Source organism: Syngnathus acus, chromosome 15, assembly GCF_901709675.1.
Source record: "Syngnathus acus chromosome 15, fSynAcu1.2, whole genome shotgun sequence".
Lineage (NCBI taxonomy): Eukaryota > Metazoa > Chordata > Actinopteri > Syngnathiformes > Syngnathidae > Syngnathus > Syngnathus acus.
The window spans coordinates 7,409,412-7,428,229 of record NC_051100.1 but is presented as its reverse complement, the minus strand read 5'-3'; the positions used below and the strand labels follow the sequence as shown (position 1 = coordinate 7,428,229).

The following is an 18,818-nucleotide window of genomic DNA, read 5'->3' as shown; positions in this document are numbered from 1 at the left end:
ACCAACAGCACCACCTAGTGTAAGGGCCGTTTGGAAGGGTACCGGGCTATGAATTTGGCAGACTCAATAAAAAAAAGCAGAATGTCAAAAAGATTGCCAGAAATTGACCTCAATCAAAATAGGGATCTGATGTCATTTAGATTTTTCACTTAGGATTTGGAACGTCTCTGGGATATTTGGAAGCATTTCGGGTCTAGGCAGTGTCTGCAGTGAATTGAATTTTTGAGCAACGTGAAAAGATGAGCTTTAAGATGGTCACAACTAGCAGAGCGGTGGTATTCGTTTCTTAAAATAAAGACAACATAATCTGAAAAACTGTTTAATTTGAATATGTTTGAACACGAGTTGCAGCATTAAAAAAATACAAAAAGGCAATCATGACAATGCTAAAAAAACTACAATTATGACTCAGAATTATAAATAATACAAATATTTACTACACTAATGAAGGGACCGCTAAGTATTGAAAACATATTTCCAGCCTATATTACAATCATTACTATTCATTGTGTAATATCATGATGATTGTATGGAAAGTTAATTCATAAATAACACTTTATAAACAAAATAATGCCGCTGGGTGATTAGCTACGGGCAGCCAATTAAACAAGTTTGATTTTTTTTAATGTAATATACAGTACATACTGTCCATTACGCAATTATGGCTGTTGTGAATGTAGTTTGACTTTGAGCATTTAATCAGTGTTTCTTAAACACATTTTTAAACATGGACCGCTTCGCAATTTATGAAAAGCATTGTCCTCTTTTTTTCCCCTGACCATCCAGTCTGAAAATACGTTTTCATTTACTAATTAGCTGTTCTGTGAAATAGATATAGTGTGGTGGGGTGGTCACAGTTTGGAAAACACTGGTCCACGTCATAAGCAGTCAACTAAGTGCCCATCGTGCAGAAATCCATCACCAGGGGGCAATATGGGATCATGTACCAGCCATACAACCCAAGCATACCTAAGTTTCAAAGCTAAACAAAGCAAAAGAGTGTTGCAAGGAATCATTTACCCATTGTTCTGTAATGATTCTAATTTCACCACAATGAACTAAGAATATCAAATTTCGAGAGAATATAACCTTCATGCACCTGCAGGTGAATCGGATGTTCCTGAAGTCACCTTCACAATCTTATGTAGCAATTGTCTTCTCTTCATCAATTTCAAAGGGACATCAAACTCTCTGTCGTCATTACCAAGCCATATTTTGTCCACTCTGCGTTCCATGGTCGGTAAAATGCCTTGGAAATTCTTTGGTAGCCTCACTGATACATTTAAAATGATTCATTGTCTCCTTTGTTTTCATCACAAAAATGGCATTTTAATAGTCGTGCAGAGCCTTTTGACATTTATTGTTGATATCTTGAAGAGGTCAATTTGTTCCTGCGCCAGAGGACAACTCTAAGGGTGAGATCTTCCTGAGAATGGCTGTTTGCTTCACACCAGTCTCCCACTGGTGGATTGTCAATAATTTGGTCCTTTGCTGTTGTAGGACCGCCTCATCATGCTACCATAGCATAAAGATGGGTCACACACTCCAGGATGGCCAGGTGCGCCGGGTTTACCGCTTTTACCCTCTGCTCCGTTTTGACCCGGTGGTCCAGGCTGACCTGAAGCGCCCGGTTTGCCATAACCTTGAGGACCTACTTGACCTGTCAAGATAAAATGACTTTGTCATCATTAGAGGATAACACTCTGTCAAATAACTTAACTCGGGCACACACATATACGTACAGATCATTCATGCTGCATGACTAAGCAAGCAAAGGGAAAGGCTAAAGAAACAAAAGTTGATGAAGCATCTTACCTGGAGGCCCAGGTGGTCCTGGGTCCCCGTGTATGGTGCGCCCTGGGCTTCCCTTTTCACCCTTAAGCCCGGGATCTCCTACAAACGTACATGCACAACTATCTTTGTTGAATGTTTTGTCAATAACAGGAGGAGACTACAATAAATCCGAATTCTTTGTACCTTTTATTCCATTAATACCGGGTAGCCCTGGATGACCACGGTAGCCTGGCTGCCCCCTGGCACCAGATAGACCAGGTAGTCCCCTAACACCTTGGGGCCCTGCCAGACCTGGAAGGCCAGGTGTTCCAGGGAGGCCATGGCAACTGGCACAGTTGCTTGACTGGTGGCTCAGCAATATGGATGGCAGTTCAGCTACGATAATTAGAAGAGAGAATATTTCATGAGTACGTTTTAAAACGATTGCTCGCAAGTCAAGAGGTCCCGATACACTTACACTGAAGAATCTCTCGGCAAACTTGTCGAATGTGCATATCTGAAATTTCACCTGCCTGTAGTGATGCAAGTAAAAAGCATGAACATACATCATGAGGAAAGACACTGGAGGTGAATGTTTGCAAGGCATACAGATCTTCCCGCCGGTCCAGATTGTCCGGCAGGACCTCTATCCCCCTGAGGTCCTCTGGGTCCCGTTTGGCCTGCCTGACCTGGCTGCCCAGGGCGGCCCATATGACCTTCTTGGCCTCTCTGACCCGGATCCCCCGTTGTCCCTTTCTAGGAAAAACACAAGGTCAGTGTTAAAAATGATTGGACAACGGTTCCGAGAGTGATCAGGACTACATACCTCCCCTTTTAGTCCTCTCAGACCTGGTGACCCCTGTTGAACAAAAGGAACATTTCTTCAAGTGTAACATTTGTCAAATGGTGCTGTGCGATTTTTCCTAATTTAAAATGTATGCCTTGGCTGCATACAGGTTGGGAAAAAAATGCCTCATGAAACTGGGGGTCAAATTGAACTCACGTGATTCCCTGATTTTCCGTCTGCTCCCTTTTCACCTTTTATTCCCTTAAAGAAAAAGACATTTAATAATATTTACTTGACGCACAGGGAGGAGTTAACATTTTATCATTAAATGAGAGCATTAAATCACAGTTTTAATTGCTTTAAATGTTTGGTTATTGTTTATTTTCCTTCATATGCTTATAAAACTAAAAGAAATACTGCTGAATAACCACAAACATTTTGTAAACTTTCTTATTTTGGATACTCTTGGAGACATCTTATTCACATTCACCGCAGGCAGCTAGAGTTTATGTTTTATTGATTGCGTTGCTGGATATTTTGTCGATGCATGCTGTTTTTGATGCCAAACCAATTTTTTTTTTTTTTTCAGAAACCAAAACATAGTCATAATAAATTGAGCAAATTGTGATTGAAAGTTGGCAAGATGCACACAGAATATGAATTCTGAAGTGCAACACTCAAAAGTATGATATGCTCTTTTCATTAAGGGAAAATAGTCAGTGCAACACTCAAAAGTATGATATGCTCTTTTCACTAAGGGAAAATAGTCAGAATTTGTTTGTTTGCTGTCTTACCATATCTCCTCTTTCACCTGCATGTCCCCTTTCTCCCTAATAGAGTAGACAAGAACGCATTTTATTACAGAAAAAGAATTTTTTAAATACTATATCTCTTTGTGCATTGTGCCAAATGCACCTTGCACTGGACTGACACAATGAAATAGGCATTGCATGCGGTGTGCCACGCAAATACCTTGCTTCCCTTTAGGCCAGGCACCGCTGGGTGTCCCGGTACACCTGCTTGTCCAGGATCACCTGGTCTTCCCTTTAAAAGCAAAGAAAAGGAAATTAGGAATTTAGATTCTTTTCATATCCAAAAGACATAACATGTCATCATTTATCAAAAGATAAGTGATAGTAAGAGCATACCATAGAACCTGGTATTCCTGGTTTACCTGGACTTCCAATTTCACCCTTACTGCCCTGTGAAAATAGTTAGACAGCAGAACCACATCAATCATTATAAAGTGCATTATGCATTTTCATAGTACATGTGCTTTTCTAGGGACATACATGCACATACTAGGGTATGTGCATCATTTGTCATTGATAAATTTGATTATTTATTTATTTGTTTATTTATTTATTTATTTGATTAATCTCAGAATAAGCATGGATAAGCTTATATCCAACATAGCTATTTCTATGCTGGATTTAATATTTTATTTTGGTGCTACATATTATGATATTAACTTATTATGGATACCTTTGGACCAATATTTCCCTTTAAACCAGGTGGACCGGAAGGACCCATTTGCCCCTGCAAGAGAATAAAACCATACATGCTTCAGAACAAGCACGTACTATCATTTAAATTAATGGTCAAACATGAATTTACAGGTAATCCATCTGATCCTTGGGGACCCCTTGATCCAGGAAAACCAGCTTCTCCCTTGAGGGAGAGTGGACAGGATTAAAAATAAATAAATAAAAAAGAATTGAATGTACTGAAGTGAGAGAAAGGCAAAAACTCACTTTTTGTCCAGTTAGACCGGCCATCCCTGGCGATCCAGGCAAACCCTAATCCAGAGAAAACAATGTGATTAGATATATGTATTTTACAATGCAATCTAAGAAAATACGATGGAAAAAAATATGCATAAATGTTTAATGGGTCGCACAGCTGCACACTTATGTATACTGACCTGTATGTTGCACTAAGCAAAAGTGACAAATCATGGCTATGGTGCAAAACGGATTGAAATGATAAATGTGCAGAATGTGCTGGTACTTGCAAGAAAGAAGAAATTAAACCCTATTTAGAATTCAGTTGGGAAAAACAATGACAGCAATATAAATGCAATAAAAAGCACACTGAACATTTTTGTGGTGAGCAGCCCAGTCAGTAAATCCCACAGAGAAGCTTTTTGTTGTTGTTTTCTACTGAGTGTTCCAGAACTCCTTGTGGGATTCCCCAGATCAGAATCCAGTATTTGACAGTACAAGTACAAGTCAATGATCAGATTGCTCAAGTTGCCAGAGAAGACCAGCATACGTTATGGTTAGTGTTGTATAGGTGAATTATTTGCATGCGTGTTGGACTTGATTGAGCAAAATGCGGATGCTATCATGTACTAAATCTGTCTCTGTGGATAGACTCTTTGTTCATGGGTGCCTGGGGATGGCCTGTAGCCTTGTGGAGCAAGTGAGTCATGTTTTATAGACCCATCATAGACTCTGGACAAGACTTCTAATCATGAGCAGTGGGATTGTGGCCCACTTGAAACACTTTCCTCCAGAAACAGAATTGCCAGAACAGCACAGCTTTCCCTCGATTAGTCACTTTGTGGCTTTCGATTAGAGCCAGAAACCTCTTACATAACAGGGTTGTCCTGGGATGCTTTGCAGGGGAAATACCCCGATATTGCTATGTTGTAAAGGGTACTCTCCATGCTCATCATTTTACCCAATGGAGTCAAAAGTCCATCAATAACGTGCAGTTTGTATAATCCATCACATTTCTTACTAACAAATTCTCAAGAGTCGATTTTTACGATGTTTTCAAAACACTTCCTGGAGCTACTCTTCATTCCAAAAGCATCATTTTGGGGGACAGGCAACAGTAACTTTTTTTGAGTCTGGTGACTCAAAGACAATAGAAGGTCCAAAGTTCACCATCTCTAAGTGCACACTGAAAAGACAACAGTTCCTCTAAGAATTTTTTCATTTTGGAAATATTCCAAAATTGAATACAGTGTATAAATGACGATTTATCCTGCACATTTTTTTTTAAAAACGTTGCAGTTGCAGTTCTGACTCACTGTATGGCCGGTCCTTCCATCGAGACCAGGGATGCCATTGGCCCCACTTTCGCCCTTCAATTAAAAAAAAAGAATAAAAACAGCTGCATGGCTGAGTAAGACACACACAATAGCCTCACAGTTACCAGATTTTACTTTATAAATTCAATTAACTTCAAGTGCCGTGTGTGGTTTTGATTTTCCATGCAATATCTAGTATTTTACTAAAAGCAGAATCATTGAAAACAGGGAAAAGGTTATTGCCAGATCTCTATGACTACATACCCGTGGCTGCCAAACCTCAACAACATTTGGGAACACCATAGTCTTCTAGGAACTTGCACACTTTGCCAAACTGCCAGAATAATTGTATTCATTCCCCAATATTTGCACCATATAAACAAACAAGACCTTAAGACCAGGTGGTCCAGGAAATCCATCCTTTCCATCTCTCCCAGGTTCCCCCTGTAAAGACAGCAACAGGTTTTAAGACATTAGTCGATTGAATAACTATATTTGTTTGTTTTGATACATACAGGTGCTCCTTGATAACCTCGAGGCCCGGCAGGTCCAAGACTTCCTTTCTCTCCCTGTAAATTAACAGCAGTGTGAGCGACTAGCGATTGGTAGTCCTTGGTGTTACCACACTCACCGTTTTTCCGGGTTCACCCGCCATCCCGACTTGTCCAGGTGATCCAACTGGTCCCTGACAATTGTAAAGATTTAGAGAGATTACGACAAGCAATAATGACAAGATCTCGAGCTTGACTGGGCTTGTTTCTCGGATGATTCCACTTTTTTTTTATAGTTTTTATGGAGCAAGACCGTTACGGCTAACTGCATTGCCAAAGAAGTATTACCAAGGCTATTCTTCCTTCTTTGCAAGATTAGAAATACATTCAGGAATTCGGATATTGATATTTAAATTGAAAACTAAAGTCTACTGTAGGTTATGTGGTGAATGTTGGACTGTTGGATTTAATTTAGTGCAGCTGCTTTTTAAATCCTGACGGTGTAATAACGGTGAATTTATTTCCAGTGCTTTTTGAACATTGTAGACACAGTCCTGACAAACGTGACATTTGATTGCACTATCGCGTCTTGCCTTTGGGTTTACTGTATGTTCAGCAGTTTTAGATCCACGCTCTGTAGATCTACATAGATATTTGCCAGGAAGACAAACTTTCCACCCTTGGGTGGCCATTCAAAATAAAAATAATTTGCAAAAGGCAGATGTTGCAGATGTGCTTGTATGCAGTGGGAATGGGGCTCGATATATCATGGAAAATCCCTAGAAAATCCTTGTCAATGCTCAGCTTGTCATTCTAGGATTTAGTAAGATGACTTTTTTATTGCCCTTCCAAAGTCAGTACAATATACGAGCAAGACTATATAACAAAAGTAGGACAGCTTGCGGAATTCTTCATATCTCAAGCAAGCACCACATCACCTCACTGAGTCATTGCTTCCATAAAAGAAACCAGGCACAAACAGTGAAGAAAATATCATGTTTGTTGAAGTTGTTGCTTTTCCTAATGACCTGACCGTAATTGTTTATCGATTTCAATTAAGCATTCAGTTTAAACTACAATGTGTCACGTAAGATTCTGAATTCAGTTTTGTTCCTTTTTTCAATGTGACTGAAAGAGGTAAGACACATCTGACTCAGGGATGCTGGGTATAGATATTTCAACAATTTGATACATTTAATTTCTTATACAGCCATTTGAGATGTTTTCTGCTGATGACTTTAAGTGGGAGTGGATGTCAAAGAGATTAGCCTGTCAGACACCTCTCTGTGGGGACCAATAGGTATTTTGTTAAGAAAGTGTTGGTTTTCATAAGAAATGTATCGCAAGCTGTCAAAAAATAATTGCCCGTGTTTCCTGTGTGTGTTTGTCTTAAATCAAGTCTTTATCACATCTGTACCACAAATGTACCTCAGTGGGGGCTAAAAACGATGTCATATCGGGTATATGGCAAGAATGAAATCGAGTTATATTTTTATGCCAATACACCAAATAGTCTTTTAAAGATGCTTTTCAATGTGAAACAGATCCACGATCATCCTCCACACACATTAAAGTATTCCAACAAATCCCACATGAAGATGCACTTTGGCAACAGTGGCAAGGAAAATCTCCCATCCACACAGCAAACCTTGAACAGAACCAAGACTTACTAAGTCAGTAAATAGAACACAATTTTAAGTGTGTCTTGCTCTCAAGGGATCTGCTTTTATATTGAAAACACATGGCGACAACAGAGAAGCAACAGTGTCAAATGGTGAATGTGTCTTGCAGGGATTTCCTGTTCATTCACCAGTTTATCTTCGGAGCAGCATCCGTTTCACTTGGAATTTAATTGTATTGCTACGGACACAAATAAGCACAACTTGTGCAACGTGTAAAGTCATGTTAATGTTTGCTTCTTGTATTTTGGTTAAAATGATTTCCTTTCCTTGAGCTACACAGTCAGTTTGATTTGCAACAGCTGTAACCTCCATTGATGTGTTTGTCATTTGGTTTCATTTAAACTAACAATTCCCATTGCAAAGTAGATGAGGACACGACAGTTAGGCAAGATTTACGCTACATGGTTTGAGTGATCCAACTCTGATTGTTTTTTTTACCTTGAAGCCTGTTTCATGGCAATATACGTACAGTAAACAGAAAATAATGCATGGATTCCCATGTATGCAGTGGAATCTTCTCACAAACACTCACAAAAAAGTGCAACAGAGGCTAAAATGGCATGAATGGATTGAAAGATATAAATACCTTCTCTCCAGGTTGCCCAGATGGTCCTGTTAATCCTGGCACACCTCTCTGACCCTGAGCGGCATTGCAAATGTGTTTTGTTGGGGGATACAAATGCCAAACAGGAATGCCATAAATGGGTTTTTTGACCTTCCTACCGAAACACCGGGCCTCCCCTGCTCTCCTTTAAACCCATCGGTCCCACGTTGACCCTGACAAATAGAACGGACATTTTCACAATACATTTTGTGACTGCATTAATCTTGTCATTGAAATATTGATCACCTTCATTCCTGGTATACCCGGAAAGCCTGGACTTCCTCTAATGCCAGGCACCCCCTTCAATTGGGAAAAAGTACAAACATCTGCGTTAAACCTGGTTTACTGATCATGTTATTAATGAGACATTTTTTGATCATGTTTGTTTTCATCAGCTATTTTTCCTTTTAAATGTTTGTAAATTAGTGGTTATTTTTGGGGGGGGGTTGTATGTTTGTATATTGAACTATGTAGTACTCACAGGCTTACCATCAGCACCAGCACGTCCAGGTTGACCTGGTCTGCCTTCATTTCCTGGTTCACCCTAAAGAAACAAGATGAGCGCTTTAAATGTCATGCTAATTGTAAAATATTTTTTTCTCTAGTTATGACCTCGTGATGACTAACTGAAGTTACAATTCATCACTTGTTTACACAAGGATAAACCACAATATAAAGGTAAATGTCTGTTGTATAAGCGTGTACAAGTGTACAGTGGATAAGAACAGTCTTGGATGATGAACCACATACTGCTTCACAATGTCGCAAGATAAAGACATAATAATCACACGCTGTAGCCTTTTCTTGTAATTATTTTGAATACAAGATGTCTGATACACATTAACTGTAAAAACAACACACTTGTACCACCACCCCTGGAAGGCCTTGAAAATGTACTAGTCTGCTGTAAATTGCAGAATATGTGCAGCAGTTAAAATACCAAAGACGTTTTTGGAATATTCAAAGAGGACAATAAGAAACTTTATTTGGAAAAACTGACCTTCATGCCTGGAAGTCCTGGAGGTCCCGGAGGACAGACACAAGGTTCTTGAGTTGGCTCAGCATAATCTGGACTGTTAGAACACTGCAGGAGCAAAAAAGAAAGCTCTTTTATGTATGCACATTTATAGCTTGAAATATTTAGTATATGTGTACATTAATAAATTCTACTGATAGATTAACAAACTATACTTCTGTGAAACAGGCTGTAAATCCATATCGTCATTACAAATAAGTATTATTTGTATTAATGGTAAGAGCAAAATGTTGAAATTCACACAATGCTTTTTATATCTGTATATTCCCCCCCCAAAAAAAATGAACTGGATGCTTCTACCACAGAAATATTTAAGTAGATTTATAAGAACGTCAATGAAAAGCAGCAAAGACATAATAATTGGCAAACATCTGTAAGTGTAGCCTTCTGAATTTGTCTTGCATTTGTAATGTAGCAATTAAGTCTGCAACAGTGAGTACTAAACAACATAATGATGGGACAACAGAACAATTGCATGGCTAGATAACAATTAGGAGCACTTCCAACAAATAAGAGAATTTACAAAATGTTACTTTGATTTTCTGCTGAGTTGACTCATCTACTACATGGTGTGATGGTTAGGTAAGGGGTGGCAGAATAATTTCACGCCAAATGTACGGTTAACCGATGGTAAAATTGAATCGTGGTAAGAGATGTCGATCCCAGAGTGAGAAGCAGGTGAGAAGAAGTTATATTTGCTGCTTCTGGGAAGAAACATTATAATGCCAAGTCTTGTACTTACCACTCCTGGTATTTCACATGCAGTCTCACGGTTGTTCTGCTCTGGGTCACAGTAGATACGGAGCTTCTGAAGTTCAAACTGAACAAAATTGGTCACAACACACAATTATAACAATGTAATATAAGTCAAAACAACAAAAGTGATAACAGTGATAACTTGTAGTTGTGTAATCTCAATATTTGTGCCTTGACACTAATACATTATAGAATAATAAATCCAAAAAAAAAGGGGTTTTCAAAGAGTAAGTGTTTATTATTCTACTAAATCCAATTATTATTTTTTTTTTTATGTGAGGTTCGTGGTAAATGGGCTCCAGAATGTCCCACCAGAGTATTTGGCATCAGTTATCATGTGAACAAAAGTTTTTTATTTGTAATGATTTTACTTGCTATGACATAAGAGACTTGAATATTTGTAGGTTGAAATTACATTGCTGCCCTGATGCACCTTTTTGTTAGTTTCCCAGCACAAAATAATCTGTATAGTATCATTTGGCAGAAATGACCTCTTTATGCTCATGGAAGATGTGGCCATAGTAAATCATTTCTCTCCAGTAACCACAATGGTAGCTTCTGGCACAATATGCAAACAGTAAAATCATTTACATATGTATCAGAAGAGTTATGAATCACTGTTGCGTAACAACAGTAGAGATTTACCATCATTGAACTGATTAAAGGGCATTTTGTTTTCTTTAACCACAAGGATTTTCTGTTATAAAACAGTACATTAAAAAAAATGTTCAGAATATGTTCCACAATAAATTTGAACAATCTGACAGTGCTTACCGGTGCTGTTGTTTCTTTGCTGACGTATTTTCCAACTTGAGTTTTTCCATTGATGAAAATGCCAAGAGGAGGCTCCAAAGACAGCATTTCGATTTCCAGGTCATCAACATAAAGAGTGACGTCCTCCTCAGTGACCAATAGTCGTAGTTGGTGCCATTTCTCATCAAACAGATTCTTTGGGCATAAAACAAATGCAAAAAACAGCAGGAAATTATCATCAAAAAGTGATAATTGATACTGGAAGAAAACCATTCTTCACACATCACAATATGGATCTAATATGTAACTTGAAGTAATGACTTCTTGCGCATTAAACATACATAAATTAACCAAAACATAAATATTATTTGTTTGAAGATACCGTAAGTGAGAAATACTGCTACAATATCACAATATTGATATTTTGTCCCCACTAATGATTATAATGGAAACAATTTAATAAAACATAAATCCATGTGTATGAGAACATATTATTGTACAGTAATTTTTGTAATGTTTTAAAATTGAACAATAATGTCAGTACCAGTAAGTCACAATATAAGTGGATTACATTTACATGTGATGGTATAGTACATGTCAAAATCATTAAGCAAGACTAGTGAAATGTGGCGAGTGTACGTGTCAAAATCCATCAGCGCCTCCGGGAATATTCTGTTATTCTTCTAACCATTTTGAAGTCTTTATTATGTTACCAGCTGCTCAAGTTCAAAGCTCAAATATTTTACTGTATTTTGTTTAAGCGCACGGGAAATAGTGGGAGAACCCACACTCCTTTTTCTTTCTCCCAAGACAGTTTGCGCAATCATGATTGGAACTGACCCATCCAGCGTTTTGAAGGAAACGCTAATGAACTCTAGAAGGAGGGTGCGACAAGGTGCCTCTGGTTAAGCACAACTGCTATGAACATTAACCTGTTACAGTTAAACTTTTCAACAGCCTTTCTCCTTTGTGCCTGACAGACAGCAGGGAGCCTCTAAAATAACAAAGTATGTTTATGTAATTTATGGAACAGCATGTTCATAAATGGGTGCATATTTACTGTCTGTTTTGTTTTTCAATTAGTAGTCTAAGTAAAAAATATATTTAATATGGATATTACGAACAAAACAATAAAAAACTTGAAAGCTCACATCCACCCCAAATAAGGACAAGTGCTATAATGTCAGCAATCCCTCCTCCACACCTACGTACCATTGCAGTGTTACGAGAAAATGTAACCGTTTGCGTTCCGCTCAGTGAGTGACTAGTTGTGGTGAACTGGACGGTGCCATCAAGTCCATTTATGGTCACTGCCATTTGAGGTCTCCCGTCACGTGTCTGGATCCTCCACAGGTCCCACTCTTCCAATGCCACCGATCCCTTGTATCTCAGGGTGGCAACGAATACATACGATGGTGGAAGGCCATCAGGGAAAAGTAACCTGGAATAACAGAATACCTCAGCTTTGAAAACACAAATACAATGCAAAAGAATAAAAGTCCCTTGATCACCTTGTAGCTTCACTCAAGTCGATACGAGACGTCACCTCATAGGCCTTAGTGCCATGATATGTTCCTTTTGTTTTCTTGGCTTTTTTGGCCAGATTTAAATGGAGTAGGATATCAAATCCTTTCTCATCTCTGGAATCAATAGGTATTCTTGCAGGACAAACCGTCTCTGAAAAAAGAGGACATAGTGAAAACCTCATTTGATATTTAAGTAGTCACGCTCACATAAATGAAACACCCTCAACAAAGACTGAAACTCAATAGTTTGCAGTACGGGGTAAATGAAAAGCAGAAGACTTTATACGACGTGTGAATGTTTGCTTTATGAATGACCCTGATGGAGCATGTCCAAAAGATCCACCTTTACATTGACTGGAAAAAAGTTGAAACGTTGTAATGTGAATGCCAGTGAAGTAGTATCTTATGAAACACTATGCAAACTTGGCAATTGCTTGTCCAGAATAAGCATATTCCTGAGGGAGTTGTGCCATAATGATGGTCTGCATGCATGTTCAGTAGCTCAACTTCCTTGTGGCTGTCGTGTTGGCAGCACACTGACATAGTGGTGAACACATCTGGCCCACAGTCAGGAGATCTGGATTTGAATCTCTACTGGAACTATGTGTGGTGTTTGGATGTTCTCCTTGGTCTTACATGGGTATTCTCAAAGAACTCTGGATTCTTCCCTACATCCCAGATGGATGGATGGATGGATGGATGGATGGATGGATGGATGGATGGATGGATGGATGGATGGATGGATGGGTGGACACTGAGCTGTGCAAACAGCCCCTAAACAAGCAGTTTCTTACCTTCACACAGTTTTTGTCGTATGACTTGTATGATCCTGGAAATACTTTTGTAGTCCTCAACAGAGAAAACGTACGTTGAAAAAGGCTTGTTTGCGATGGCTCTCAACTGTGCTTCCTCCGTCTCCGACCCCACACCGATTGCAAACAAAATGACTCCTTTTTTTCTCGCTGCCTCTGCTGCCTTCCAAACCTCATCTTGAGACTTCCCATCGGTGAGGACAACTGCAATCCGGGACACGCCCATCGGGCCACGCTCAGAGAGACCAAAAAGCTTGTCTGTAGCAAACTCAATGGCCGCGCCTGTCCTCGTGTTTCCTCCCATGTACTCGATGGATTCCATTGCTTTGATGAGAGCTTTATTCGTTGAATACTTCCCCAGAGGTATCTCTAAAATGGGATCATCGGTATACTGGACGACACCAACTTGGGTAAATTTCTGTCCAATGTTGAAGTTTTTGGTTATGTTCACAAGCCACCGCTTTACTAATTCAAAGTTGACATCTTCGACACTCCAGGAACCATCGACAATAAATACCAAATCACCTGCCGCAGTCCTACAACCTGAAGAAAACATAAAGCAAAATCTTAGCGAAAGTGAGGACAAGTTAAGACAAAAGAGCTTCTTACTTCTTAGGTCTTCATCTTGTGCTGCGTTAATCCGATATAAAAGCATGACACATAGGCATCTTAAGACACAAGCTTTGTAACCCATAGTGTAGCAGCTCTAACTTCCAGTTGCACCTGTAGAAAAAGGGGAAAACATGTAGCATCCATCAGAACTTCACACAGCCGGCTTTTTCACCCTACGTGTGTAAGGTACAGATTAAATGTGCATCTTAGAAACTGTAACATCCTGTTTTGGCAACTTTTGTCTGACTTGGCCAGCTGAATAAACTTCGGCTCCACTGTTGCACCTCGTAAAAAGTATTAAGATAAATTTCAGCTCATTACAATGCCAAGTCATATTTCTCTATTTGTTATTGGGAGTGTTACTAATTGTTATATCGGTTGTCAAAAAACAGCAATGCAGTATATAATTGACTGCATTTTGGAAGTAACTCGGTCGACGCTGTTATTATATATTGAAATCAAATCATTTTACTGCCAGCCAGCCTTCAGAAAGACGGGAAGTGAATTCAACTCAACTCTCTTCCTGGCCAAAAACATCAGAGCCACATCAATCCTCTTTCTCAGCTCTCGACGCCTAAGGACACGAAAGCATTTTCCTCTGACGTTATCCAGCACATCCTTACATGACAGCATCAGCTCTACTAAATGAATGGTCTATTGAACCTCTAAACCACAATTACCCTTGAACTAGTGCTCAGTGTTTCCTGTGGGATTACCAGTTCATCCCTCATATCTAAGCATGCACTTAGTCCAAGAGTTATAAATAACCTCCCCGTAAATTTGTTGCCAATACTTGTCCTTCATATGTTATATGTTTTTTTTCCCCCTGTTTAGCATACCGTTATTCAAATGAAACATTTTTAGTTGGATGACAAACTTGTTGGAGCTCCCTGTGAAAACACAAATTGAAATGGAATTTTCATAAAATCCCGGTGGCCACCACATCTCTGATATCGTGAGGGCAGAATAGACAGAGACAGGGAAGATTAACTGGTAATATGGAACTGGCCAAGGAATTTCACCCTTCATGGTTTTTAGGTAGATTTTAGGTAGAAATTCACACAACCGCTGGGAGAACAAGCAAACTTCACAGACTGAGATTTAAAGCCTTGTTGCTGTGAGACAGAAGTGCTAACAAGGACCAAATATTAAATGAACTGTTTTTGCCATTCAAATATTTCCTATTAATGTTTTTTCAATCACTGGCCTAAACTCCGTTTATTTTACCACATTTTAAAATGCAATTTAAATCCCATGTTTCAAGGGCAATAAACGTTAAGTCCGGACCTGTGATCATTCTGTGTTGTCCGCATTTCTTATACCACATTTCGACATCATAATTATATGATTATAGCATTTAGCTGCTGAGCGTAGTCTCTCTGAATTGCAGGAGTCTGGATGGGCTTAATGGAGGTAAAAAATGCACATTGTGCAACTGCATATTCATCAATGTATTCTGTTTAACCATTAAACAAATGTTATTAAAGAAAGCATTTTAAATAAAAAATATTGGCATTAGCCTTCAACATCGCTCAGCTGTAATTACGCAAGACTCAATTAACCTCACTGCGCAAGCTACTCACAATATTGAACATAAGGTGGTTTTATTATGACGTCCAACATGAAATTAGAGATGCAGTCTAATACGCAAGCTGATGACTGACTCACATGTGAGCCGACAGCAGACATTCAATCATCTAAGTCATTTCTGCGGTCGCCTTACGAAATGATGGCTTCAAACATGTTGAGGAGGAGAAACTGCTGACATGCTTAAAGGAAGCAGTTGCAAATGAGGACCAGATATTCTGCAATGCACTGTAAGAAGCAAAACTTCTGGAACAGATAGCATTTGCATATAAATGGAAATAGTGTAAATCTCATTTCAGATCATGACACATTAAGATCAACCAAACAGTAGCTGAGATTTCACCCTTAGCCTTTTAAGTTTTAAGCCAACCAAAGGAGAGGTTCCAGTATTCACATGACTCTATTTTTCCACAATGTTCACGCAGCACTAAAGAGACACACTTGAAAATGCTTCAACTGGTTGTGTAATCCATTTTATTCAGAATTTTCCTCACTAGAGATTTGGGGGAGACTGTTGGAAACCCTCCCTCATTGGCAAGGTGCAGCCTGGATGACTTTCCCCTCCAACGACTTTTCCCAATCGCACTGTTTCTACACCTCTGCTCACACCACATGGATTTCATTTACACAGTCGGACAGTCAAATTCCCGAGCCTCCGCCGGTTCCAAACACATGTAGGACTACTTCTTGATGAGTGAGTGTAGCTTAGAGCAAGGAATAGAAGACTAAAGTGAACTCACGCTGCAATATTATGCATGTCTTACAGGTCTCTATATTTGGATTGATTTTTGGGAAAGACTTCTTTACAGCCTTGGGCTATGGTCTGAAAATTATCTCATGAAATCCCAACTTGGGTTACACTCAAAAGTTGAAGAAATTCCAGCAATGACTGCAGCATATTATTAGCCAGTGCTTTGTCATCTTTGATGTAAATCTTATTTTAATATTCATTTGGTCCAGAATTACGTTTGGTAGCAAGAACTGTTTGTCATATTTCAAATGATATCACAGTGGGACCTCTAAAATGGAAGACGATCCATTATGTAGCAATAGTTGACTTCCAAAATGTTCTAATTAAAGGAAAAGTCAATCAATTTGTTCAGGTTCTCACTGTCACTATAGTTTCGTAAGTCTAGAGATAACCTTTAAGATTCTCAACTGTAACACAAATATTAAAAAACTACTCCAAATAAATTGTTTGGTGACCACACAAGGGTATATCACACCTCTCGCCCCGAATCAACTGGGGAAGACTTCAACTCACATGAGGACAAGTACTACTGAAAATGAATGCATATATGATGGATTGTGGGGCTCTGGAATATTATGGGACATTCATTCATTCATCCGTGCATTCATTCATTCATTCATTCATTCATTCATGTCCCCACTCATTCATCCATTCATTCATTGCCTACTGTAATGCAACATTCGAACAACAGTATTAGACCCGGAAGAGTTGTATTCATTGAGTACTGTATCTATATTTTGAATAGTTTCACACCAAAGAGTAAATCCAGTTGCCTTGCCGATGTTGCATCTGATATAAATTTGACAAAAGAAAGCTATTCTATTCCAAAATCAACAACTTCTGTGGCTGAACCGTGCCCAACATCATGGACATTTACAGCTGCCAGATTCTTCAAGCAACATAGAAATGCCAAGTCATGTTAGTTGTTCTCCTTCGAAATCTACTCAACATCCAAAAGACTTGTAATCATTAGCTTAGAGGGGTCCGACTGCCTTCCAACCAGCACAGCCAATTTTTATATTTACTGCCCCAAGTCTTATAGATCATTGCCCTTCATATGCTCTGCATTATATGGTCACCTTTGCAAAAAAAAACTTAACAATACTTGCAAGTCATTATTTGATGCCAATGTGCTTGCACAAATTCACAAAAAAATCATTTCAGACTGGTACTGATAATTGTACTTAATGACTTCAATATGCCACCCTTGCAACACTAAATCAAAGCTGACATTGTGTTAGCTACAATACAATTCAATAACCTTTTTTGCATGAGTAAACAACCTGCACTGATACATTCGTCACACACCACCATGCATATAAGAATTCCCCAAACACAGGTGTCATAGCATCCCAAATGTTTGCAAGATATTACCTGTAAATGTTCCAAGCCCTTGTGAAAATTCCTGTTAATCCTTCTCAATAAGAGGGATTAGTGATCATTACTGTTCCCAGGCCAGGATTGTCAGAAAGTGCATGAACAAATGCAGGTTTTGTCTGGTGAATGAAAGAAGGCCCTCCCTCAATCGCCTGCGCTTCTGTCCTTCTTCTCCTTCCTCCTCTCCACCCCCTTCACTCCACACTGGCATACCGCCAGCCTCAATTACCACGGGTGGAAAGAGAAGCCGATAAGGAGAGCATAAAATTGTACAACAGACAGCCCCATCTCTGACGGACCAGAAGGAAAATAGTAGTAATGAGAGCAGTCTTCTTCCAAGTGTTGTGGGTTTGGAAGTTGGAAGGACGATTTGCTGAGGGCATAACCAGAGAATATGGACATTTCTAGAAGACAAGCGTGGGATCAAGCCACAAATTGGAGTCTTTTTGCTGAATTGCACATGCATTAGCATAAATGAAAACAGTCCATGTGATAAACAATAATTTATCCATAATTTTTTTTATTTATCCATTTATTAGCAAGCTTTTGTTATGATAGGATTTTCACTAACATTTACTCCTTAGTCATTCACTAAGCACTGATTAAAAAACATTATCCTGATTAGTATAATTTGACAGAGAATTGCATCTCTTAAATCTCATTTCAACCTGTTAAACCAATTTTCATGCGAGTGTAATTGACCCACTGCCTTTTGAAATGATTTGGCTAGATTTACAAGTGACACAATTGAGATTTTTGTGGAGCACTGATATGGGTCATGGCAGTGCAAAGAGGAAAAAACGGTCTCCAAGAATCGGATCAGATATCTGCCAAAGCGACTGCACCATAAACGGACAGATGAGCTCCAGTCTGTCAATTCGAGCCTGATCTGATGGCAGTGAACAAATCGAGAACGTACGTATATAATGTGTGGAAAGTTAAATATGGTCTCAATATGGTACATGAGAGGCGCATAATGCATTAGTACATGGTAAAACAACTGCCAACATTGGCCAGTGGAGTATTGCTGAGGTCAGCTATATTTTAACATTGGGTGATGAGGAACCTTTTGCATACAAAAAAAAAAACATGAAAAAAGGTTACGACTTATCTGATCGTAATTCAAAACAAAATCATACTGTACTGCATATGGAGGACCTGCTTTGCACAATAAATCTATTCTAGTCAGTCGAAATGGTGAAGCCCATCTTTACCCTATTTGGTATGGATG

General features: G+C 39.0%; 1 protein-coding gene across 1 annotated transcript; it reads right to left on the bottom strand.

Moving 5' to 3' along the window:
• Window positions 1-306: 306 nt before the first annotated feature.
• col21a1 (collagen, type XXI, alpha 1) lies at window positions 307-17,705 on the bottom strand. The gene is made up of 29 exons (XM_037271647.1): window positions 17,585-17,705; window positions 13,870-13,983; window positions 13,243-13,803; window positions 12,434-12,599; window positions 12,135-12,363; window positions 10,944-11,117; window positions 10,156-10,233; window positions 9,378-9,461; window positions 8,859-8,921; window positions 8,624-8,677; window positions 8,497-8,550; window positions 8,360-8,413; window positions 6,232-6,285; window positions 6,116-6,169; window positions 5,991-6,044; window positions 5,601-5,654; window positions 4,315-4,359; window positions 4,178-4,231; window positions 4,046-4,099; window positions 3,709-3,762; window positions 3,533-3,604; window positions 3,355-3,390; window positions 2,777-2,821; window positions 2,600-2,632; window positions 2,383-2,529; window positions 2,252-2,306; window positions 1,978-2,169; window positions 1,816-1,893; window positions 307-1,660 (listed from the first exon to the last, which is right to left on the bottom strand). Exons 2-29 carry the CDS (start codon window positions 13,952-13,954, stop codon window positions 1,473-1,475), a joined length of 2,871 nt encoding a protein of 956 aa, XP_037127542.1. The 5' UTR covers window positions 13,955-13,983; window positions 17,585-17,705; the 3' UTR covers window positions 307-1,472.
• Between the last annotated feature and the right edge of the window lie 1,113 nt (window positions 17,706-18,818).

Coding starts and splice junctions, on each gene's coding strand:
- col21a1 (XM_037271647.1), bottom strand. CDS start 13,954: ATGGGTTACAAAGCTTGTGTCTTAAGATGCCTATGTGTCATGCTTTTA. Junction 3,763..4,045: donor AGGGAAATATTGGTCCAAAG/GTATCCATAATA, acceptor CTATTTTCACAG/GGCAGTAAGGGTGAAATTGG. Junction 2,633..2,776: donor ACGGAAAATCAGGGAATCAC/GTGAGTTCAATT, acceptor TTTGTTCAACAG/GGGTCACCAGGTCTGAGAGG.